We start from the raw sequence: 10,278 nt of genomic DNA, 5'->3' as shown, positions 1-10,278 counted from the left end.
GCGTTTCAGCCAAAACACTTAAGATCATATTGTAATAATATGGTAACCTTTCGTTTTCTCGTACGATTTATTTTCATGAGCGAGTAATGGTAGTAGAAATTAGTTACAGTTTGTCTATGGTACATACGTTCTGAAGCTTATATCATGACGGTTGGATTTTTGCCAAAACATATTGATTAGATACGTGGAGATTTATCACACACGTGAACAAGTGGTCAATATAGTAAAATTAAACAACAAGATAGGAAAATCGATTGAAAACAGTAATCTAGAGATCTAAACAAAGCTATGGGTTTGTAAATTTTCAGCATGATGGATATATATTACTTTTGTCGATTACTACCCACTGAGGCTTGTTCATTTTCTACACATTTGAAGTTTTATGTGCAATAAGGAAGACGTGCAGACGGATGATTCTTTTTCTGGTATGAACATGTTATGTTTTATATAATCAAGCGAGAGCACATTCCGTTCTGTCTGATGTATATTTATAATTCTCTATACTTAATCCTATACACCTTGATTTCTTTCATAGGAATCTGGAATGACTTTGTAGATAGATGAGAATTAATTACTAGGTAGTTATGCGAGTGTGTATGCTACACACGAATGCATACAACACTGATTCAGTCGCATCATTTGTGCTGATGTGTGCTTAGTTGTGATGAAATATGCTCTGGTGTGTGTGTGTGTGTGTGTGTGTGTGCAGGCAAGGCGATGGATGCCGGTTACATACACGCTAAACATTACGCTTTTGGCGTAACCATTACGTTTTTTTCTCTCACTAAATTATGCCTTACACGTAACTGTTTTCGGGTTACGCGTTTTTTTTTTGTGTATATCCCCCTCCCAAAAATTAATTTGTTTTCTCATTCTTATTAACATCACATTAATCTCACATATCATATCCTAGAACAGACGGCTTCTTGTAACTAAGACATAAGAGTACGCTTGTATGAATACTTGCATGCACTTTCCTAAAAGTATTATGTTATTTTTATAGCAATTGCCCTATTTCTAAGAAACATGCAGGTTTCTACTTTCAATGTATTACCTCCGTTTCTATTTATAGCAGTTGAATGGCTTAGTTAGGAGAAAACATACCGGTTTTCTAACTTTTAATCTTTGATCGCAGATTCTTTGTTTTAATTCATATTTAGTACAAAACCAGTCTGTGGATATTTAGCGCTAAAAGTCAAGTCAGATTTATTCTAGGCAATGCGTGTGTTTTAAAATAATTTCACATATGGATTAGGAAAGACGAAAGCCCGATTCAGAGATGAATACATGAATTACGCAATACAGCGTTTCAATATAGGGCAGCTTCTTGCCCCTAGCAGGCTTCGTGGAAAGGATCTAAATATTGGTCATGGTGATAAAACAAAGAAACATTGAATTAAAACGTTTTGCTAACTCCAATACGTAATTTCTTATTTAGAGCAGAACTAAATTGTGGACACGAATTGTATAAATGCAGATGCGTTATCTACCATGTTCTTAATAGAACACGGACTATCCCTAGCGGTAGAAGACTACATTGGTCCGTTGGTCAAACGGATAATTCCTGATTCCAAAAATGCAGAAAATATGGATGTGCAAGAACAAAATCATCTAATATTGTTAGGTGTTTAGCAGAAGATACTTCACTTAAAATAGCAGAAGTCATGTCAAATGGACCATTTAGTTATGCAACAGACAGGAGTAGTGATCATGACAAAGAGTTAGAACCAGTCTGTCTAAGAGACTTTGACAACGATAAGGGCGAAGTCATAGTGATCTTCTTTGATTAAAAGAATTAACCGTAGATCCCACTGAAGAAAACATTTTTTTATTTGCTTGATAATGCTTTAAATAAGCATAAGTTGGCAGAACTGCATGGGGTTTTTCAGATGATACTGTATGATGACTAGAATTCATAAAGGAGTTGCATTCTATATTTTGAAAAATGTCGCTATCATCGTACATATCAGGTTGTCTGTCATATTATGCACCATGCTGCAGTAAAGGCTGCTGATTAATTAGAAGGAGAACTAATAAATTACCAAGTTGGTATTTACTTGACAACGTACTTCATGCGGACAGAGTTTATATTTTTCATCGTATTTCCCAGCTAAAATACTCAATAACTGGTAGATATAAATTTTCACTTTGTCAGGTCATGAAAATAATATTGGTTCTTTACCATTCTAATGCTGACTGTGAGCGATTGTACATTATTGTTAACAAAAAAAAAAACGGAATTCAGACACAGGCTCTGTAACCCAGCACTTAGTGTTTTAATGTATGCAAAACTTTCAAAGTCTCAGCTGGTACAACGTGTTTTGAAATGCAACATGAGAGTATATTGCTTTTTAAAGCTCAAAGTGTTACGTATGAAAGAGATCAATTACTTTTGGCGATTGTTTCCCACTAAGGATTTTCTTTTATCTGGTATCAATACGTTATGGGTTCTTTAAAAAAAATTCCCGACTGCATCTTTCCAAGCAGTTGACAATTAAGTACAAAAAATATAGAAGAGAAATGGGGTAACCCTCGTTTACACACACACACACACACACACACACACAAACACACACATACATATATATGTATCCTTATACATGTTTAAACATTGTTGTAAAACCGTATTTCCTTGCAAATTCCTGTAATTTCTAAGGTGCGTTGTACTTGTGCGTTTCAATCAAAGCGCGCAAGATCATGTCTCTATTTGTCTCGGAAGTTTTCTTTTCATGAGTCAGTAATGTTAGCTGAAATAGTGTTTGTGTGTGATTTGGATTTTTTAGGAAGTTTTAACAATTTGTGTCTCCAAGCTATGATTGCCGCAGTGTGGCAGTTTATTGTGTGATGGCTGGAATTGTGGGATTATGCCGTAGATATGTAGCATCATGTCTCGCCCAGTTACATTATCCATAGCACAATATTGACAATGAGCGCCAAGGGAGGTAGCTGCTAAAATCATTTTTATAAGTCTTCGGTATAACTCGGCCAGGGATAGAACCCACGTCTTCCCGCATTTTACCGGATAAAGTTCGTCTATGGAACATGATTTCTGAAACTTCTATTATGTGGGATCGATTATTGCCAAATCTACAATTTGATCTTCAAACAAGTAGTTTAGGAGCGTAATATAGGCCACGATATAAGAAAATAAATGGCCAAATGTAATCCAGACCAGCATGCATGACGATAACACGTATACATTTCTTTATACCTGTTTAAACTGTGTTATATAAACCGTATTTCCTTGACAATTTCTCTACTTTCTAGGGAGCGTTGTACTTGTGCGTTTCAGTCAAAACACCCAAGAACATGTTTCTGTTTATCTCGTAACCTTTCTTATCATGAGTCAGTAATGGTAGCAGAAATCGTGTTTGTGTGTGATTTGGGTTGATTTTTAAAGTAGTTTTAACAATTTTAGTCATTACGCTATGATTTCTGCAGTGTGGCAGTTTATTGGGGGATTATGCCGTAGACATGTATCATCATGTCACACCCAGTTACGTTATCTATAGCACAATGCTGACCATGATCGTGAAGCGAGGTAGCTGCTAAGATTTTATTAAAAAGTCTTTGGTATACCTCGGCCCGGGATAAATCCTGCGAGGTCCCGCATTTGACCAGAAATAGATAAAGTTTGTCTATGGAACGTAATTTCTGAAAGTTCTATTACGGGAGTTGGATTATTGCCAAAAATACAATTTGATCATCTTCAAACAAGTGTTTTAAGATTGTAAAATAGGACAAAGATGTATGAAATTGAATTGCCGAAAGTAACTGAAACCTGCATGCAATGAAATATCTGAATTTAATTTGGCCATAATGGAATATTTGCACGAAATGAGAAAGACGTAAGGTCGGATTTTCTGGCATGTATACATTATGTTTTCTCCGGCAAAATTGTACCGACTTCATCTCTTCCAAGCAATTTATAATTTAGTACAAGGTAAAACATAAAAGGAAAAATGTTATAACCCTGCAAAATGTATATTATATAACACGTAATGTTAAATTGTGTAAAATTCCTTATATATGTGTAATCATTGCTTTATAAACAACGTGTCCTTGCAAAATTCAATATTGTTTTCAGGTATTACGTCTTCACGCAGTTTCCTCAGACACTTTCGAAAACCTTTTGTCATACTCATGTGTAAGTAGGAGGTAAAACATTTCGTAGAGTTATCATGACTGACATATATTCTAATAGACTCAAACGTTCTTAACAACTAACACTCCCGCAGAGAGACAAAGAAACAGTTGAGTGAACGTATGGTTATTTGATGGTCACTAACACACATTACAAACCAACACCATGGTTTACCGTCCAACGCCAACGCTGACAAACACAAAACGATTTAAGGAAGAAACTAAATAGGTACTAGATACAATTACAATTCGAGACCCATCATCAGAAACAACATGGACGGGAGAAGATAGGGGATTTGGATTGGTCATTCACAATAATAGACACCCACACATGAAAACAAAATGAATGTGCGAGACAAGGGCTATGTTATGGCCACTAACACAAATAATTGCAGTCTATCAAGCTCTGTGCTGGTCATTCAGAATAGATACTGGTAAGTAATAATAGGTTTGGGTCAGTCAGAGTAAGCGTTGGTCATTAACAATCTGTACAAAGTTCTCATGGGTCTCTCTACCCACCTATCTATGTAAAATTCCCAATGGTGCAACCCAGATATGTTATTATGTGTTTCGGAGGGTTGGAGGTTGGGTTAAGGCTTGCGGACCACAAACTGATCAGTAATCTTAACTACCATATGGCCCTTTATTAACTAATCAAAGTTTCGTAAATTTCCGGTAATAATAAATTTCCACACTTCATCAAAATGCCCCAAACATTTGAATTCACAAATATCCACATATTGGCCCAGTTACGTCAATTCGCATATATCCGCATAAGAACCTTTTACACTAACAATATGACTTACATATGTTGACTAGACATGACATATTTAATGATTTTGTGATTCATTTAGCTTATATTTAGTAACTATCCTACCGAATGATAAGATAAACGTTTATCTTAAAGAGCTTTTGGCTAGTTGCAATTCGTTATTTTCATCTTTTTAGTACGGACACCATACAATTAGTATATTCCGTATGATAGTGATACGCCAGAAACGTAATGTATACAAGCATCATTGTCTCACTTACTTTCGTCCGTTATAAAGTTGGAAATAGATATGGGAAGTGGGACATATATATTTTTAAGGACATTTGAATGCTCTGAATATTAAGCATCGACTTAGAACCGCATTTTACTACCTAAATACAGATTAGAGCATTACAAGATCAATGAGATCATGAGTAATACTTTATAAATTAATGTATTCAAGAACTGCAGGTAAAGACCTAAGCTCAATAATTGGTGGATTTTAGAAACAGCATGGCTTCTTAGCATTGTTAGGATTCCTGTTACTTTGTCTGGATGAAGTACTTACATGTGATGTACATGTCATTGGAAGTTACTAAGCATCTCTTAATATCCCATCTCTAAAATTGCCCCCATTTTACCCCTGCCAAGATCAACAGTCCATCCCAATATGTCTAGTTTCCAAGGTGTGGGTCATGGTTCTAGTACTTTGTGTTTATCTATACTGCACATACCATTATTCTGGTCATATTACGAGTATAAAGTATTGGTGTCAAACAACACAGATACTTACCTCTCCGTGAGGGTCCACGTTCATCGCTTCATCCCTTGCCTGGAATATTGACGAAACAAAACATTTTGTTATAAACTTGCTCTAATACCGGAGTAAACAAAAATCTGTTTTCATTCACAAGAATAAACCGAGCAGTATAATATTATTGCAATAGCATCTTTTATTTCAAATTATGAAACACGTTATAATAGTAACATTCTCTGAATTAGGAGTTTTAAAATGTAAAGACATGTTTAAAACATGCATCATCAATTGACGAGCAACAATCTATTTCCCTCTTGAAACTAGCAATCATCAGTAATTACCCAATAATAATTAAAACAAACTGATAAATAATCTAGATATCAATGAAACATTACATTAAATAATCACTCTTGAACACGTATAAGGAAATTTTCATGACTGTGTGCCAGGATGATGAGACAATTTGGCAGCTTGCAACCAATGACTTAGTTTTCATTAAGTTTCCAGAAATCGTTAAAATGAGTTGAAAACACATTTTGCCCACAAAATGGATCAATCACGAAACTATAGAATCGAACATTTTGCAGAAAGATCCTACAAATTCTCGATACAACATATTTTTGTTTTCAAAATCGAATTTGGGTAGGGATGATCAATGCAATATCATAGGTCGTTAACAAATGTAAAAACGGTTATTGAAATAGTGCTTTCAAAATTTTACTCAAGGCATTAGTTTACATTTTTTTCATGCACTTTTATGAACAAGCTTATTAACATTACGCTGTATCACAATTTAGATTTTACACACCATTTCAACTTTTAAAACAACTTCAACTACATGCTATTATGTATATTTAATTTGCATTATTTGTGGACTTTTCTTAATGATTGTATATTATATATATATATATATATATATATATATATATATATATATATATATATATATATATATATATATATATATATATATATATTCTATACCTCACCTTGTCCAAAATCAAGTTCGTTGTGTACCTGATCAGTAGCATTTAGTTTATAAACAACATAATACATAAATATATATTTCTATGTGATTTTGAAGTAAACCTTTTACTTTGGGTGGATTTATGTATTGAAAGTATAAGTCACCAGAATTATACAGTGTTCAATAATATTCTGAGACAAGAACATCAATTTAGAATTATAATAAACACAGACAAGGACACATTTGATTATATTATTGTGCTATATCAAACGACTGTTAACACATCACCACATTCCAGGCCGTTGATGCATTATCCTATTGGAGTCTACAGGAACATCAATACATTGAATATCGGGACTTATTTGGAATATCACTGGAATTGAAATGGAACATCATATATTTGGACTAGTGATAGAACATGTAGGGCTATTTTTTTTTAATTCACAATACTGTTAGGTCTTTTAAAATGTTCACTTTGTACTCTAGGGACATACATTATTTGTTGAATTTTACAAAAGTTGTTGGGTTTTGTTCTTTTCTGTTAATTAGTTTATGACCATAGAGTAATAACAATGTCTAAGGTGTATTTTGGACTTTTTCAAATGTAATAGCATTCTAACAGATTGTGATTGGTGTGTAAAATGTGGATATTGTTATAAAATAATTGTTATCTGAGTTAATAGAATACACTGCAAGACATGACACTCAATTGCGACTTTCTTAATAAAAGATTCCGGAAGAATATGATCTATTCAGGAACAATTTAAACTTAATTTGACATACGGATTATTATGGCAAATCGCTTTTATTGCACATAACCCCACTCCACCCCTTCCTTGAGAAAAAGGCTTAAGGTTTGTAACTCAAACACTTACATGAAAGAACTTGTATGAATCTGGTTATAAAATAATCATAACTGAGTGTTTCTGAAAAGGATTAGAGTTTCGGGTTAAAGCCAGTAAATGACTTGGAGCTGATATTCTCAATCTGATGAACAATTTTGTATTCGCGAGACAATGGTAGCAATCAGGAAACAAATCAGGGTCAAACTGTGTTCGATCTGGATCAGATTTAGCTGATTACAGAGAGATACGATGTGTTCGAGATGAGTAAGCTGCAGATGTGTTGACTCTATTATTAGTTACTGAAACCAAAGTTGACGATATTCATAACAGATACAGATTCGTTCATCATCAACGCTCAGATACTTTACCAATACATGAAGAAGGATATACAACACTGTGACACTTGTCAGCAACTAAAATATGTGTATCATTCAAACCTGAACATTTCAGAATATTAATGAAACATTCACTGTTTCTTTGTCGGGATTTTGTTTCTTTTTTCGAGGGAAGGGTGGGGTGGGGAAATTTTAACGTCATTTCTGAAAGCAAGATAGGCTACATGGCGGCCAGCATAACTGGTAGACGAAGAACCCATGAAACCACTGGAAAGAACCACGACCCACGGGAAGCTACTTGCTCACATACCCACACTGGCCTAACTCGAGTTATTATATGGCTATATGGAGATTTAATATTATGGGCCACTTTATTTAGGTATTTAACAGCTTTGGGATCGATGGGAATGTATGAGACTTTAACATTAGCGGGTTTTGGACCCTATGAAGACCTAACGGAATAAACATTTCCTGCGCCCTTATAGAATCCTGCCTAATGTAACTTTAACGGTTCTTTACGGCAATATGGGTAACACATTCTTTAGGCGACTATAATGTCATACAATAATATAACATCAGCGGTTTCTGACAGGTATGGATCCCTACAAGACCGACCAAAACTACGCAATGGTGGTGTAATAGGGTAATTTAACATTAATGGAATTATATGGGGTATTTAACATTATAGATGACACAGTGGGAGTTTGTCATTACATAAGACACATCTAGTAGCAGACAAGGATCCACGCTGACTATCTAATACCTATTATAGTTGGCAAGGGCCTATTCTGTCTAACCAACACCATTCTTGACTGAACATCGCCACTTTGACCAGGGCCTATTTCGACTGGTCATAACCAGTTCTAAATGACAAACATCATTTTTTAAGCTATGGCGATCATTTTAAAAAAGAGGTCCTTATCTTTGAACTGAGCAAAGCATGGCTGACAATAAGTATTGAAACATAGGACGAAGTAACGAAACAGAATAGGCGTTATTATAAACAATGACTTATGTTTGTAATCTAAATTACACTATTTAAGCAAAATGGTGAAGGGAGTGGGGGATAGGAAATTGTCACTAACATATATTGTAAAGACAAGCACCATACATATAAACAAATGGATGGGGAAAGGTTGGTTATAGGTAAAGTCACCAACACAATGTTTAAAGACAAACAGCGATGTATACAAACAAAGAGATGAAGGAAGGCAGGGAATATGTGGTGATTACTAATACAAAGATTTTGCTGACCATGACACTATGTTATTGATCAAGACATATTCATACTGGTCATTACTAACCCTTAGTGAACAGCCAAGTCTAAAAGCCGGCAACTATATGCTTGTTTATAACACCATCTCTAAAAGTGCTTCATGTCTGACAAGACAGTCTATTTTGCTTCTCGTGTGTCTGACCACACATAGCAGTTGTTTGGGCAAGAGATACCATAACAGTATATTTTTGTTCCGTTCTATGGTTTCGCAAATGTTGGCTTTTAATGCGAATTGTTTCTTTCAAGATTATCATACACACACACACACACACACACACACACACAAACACACTCACACACTCGCATCACACACGGGCGCGCACTTAAAAGCTCATTGGTAAGGAGGATATAAAGTATGTGACAGTGTTATGAGGAATAGCATCTATTTTAACAGACCCACACATATAGTATTTACGAACACTCACACATATAAACACACAAACGGAAGAAAGAAAGTAGAGTATGGTCACTAAAACTCATACTTACAATCCAACACCCAAATTTATTTTCAAACACTAACGCTGACAAACGCACAATAGATGAGGAAATGTTGCTGAAAGGTTGTAAATACCAGAACAGATAAATCTAACACCCACCAGCTGAGGTTACCGCCTGTTTCACCCTGTAGTTAGAACTATTTAAAGCAGACGAAAGTAAAGATTTGATTTTAGCTTAATATATTTTCGAACATAATCTTGTTATTATGTATTTGCTTGCTTTTTTGTAAGTGTCAAGGTCTGCTCTCTTATTTTAATGATTTTTGTCTATTTCAGTACAGACACTCAAACACATTGCATTACATATCGGCACACATTCTTCAAAGTATTTGAAAATCACAAGATTATATACGCTTTAGAGAATTCGATGGATTTATATACCATCATTGTTTAGCAGTCCGGTGAAATGAACATTCATGTTACTTTGCATAACCAAATATTTAGATGAACTTATCAGTCATAGTGATAGAAGTAAAAGCATAAATCTTATTCAGATATTCATCCTGATTTAACTGCACAAGATACTGACTTTGATGGACAGGCTAAACTTAGCTAGAGTTATGTTTTCTTCTATGTACGTAATTAGAAGTCAATCATTTGAAATGCTTCATACAAAGAACTGAACCTTCCATTGTTATTATTTGTAATGAATCTTATCTTAGTATGTACAATCATTTTGTAAATTTCAGGAATCGTTGAAGTCAGTT

General features: G+C 34.6%; 1 protein-coding gene across 9 annotated transcripts in view; it reads left to right on the top strand.

The window, feature by feature from the left end:
• The first annotated feature begins 236 nt into the window (after positions 1-236).
• The window catches only part of LOC149782149 (uncharacterized), a 61,694-nt gene continuing 51,652 nt past the window's right edge, over positions 237-10,278 (top strand). For all 9 annotated transcript variants that reach the window (XR_016414261.1, XR_016414260.1, XR_016414262.1 and 6 more), the window contains exon 1: positions 237-425. Coding sequence is in view for 2 of the 9 variants with exons in the window: in XM_089933588.1 (XP_089789714.1) it covers positions 383-425 (43 nt within the window). In the remaining 7 variants the exon portion in view is untranslated. The remainder of the gene's footprint in view (positions 426-10,278) is intronic.

The sequence above is a fragment of the Sinohyriopsis cumingii genome, chromosome 15 (genome assembly GCF_028554795.1).
Source record: "Sinohyriopsis cumingii isolate HCF-2022 chromosome 15, ASM2855479v2, whole genome shotgun sequence".
NCBI classification, from domain to species: Eukaryota; Metazoa; Mollusca; class Bivalvia; order Unionida; family Unionidae; genus Sinohyriopsis; species Sinohyriopsis cumingii.
Note: the sequence above shows the minus strand (reverse complement) of the source record. Positions and strands in the feature narration are given on the sequence as shown.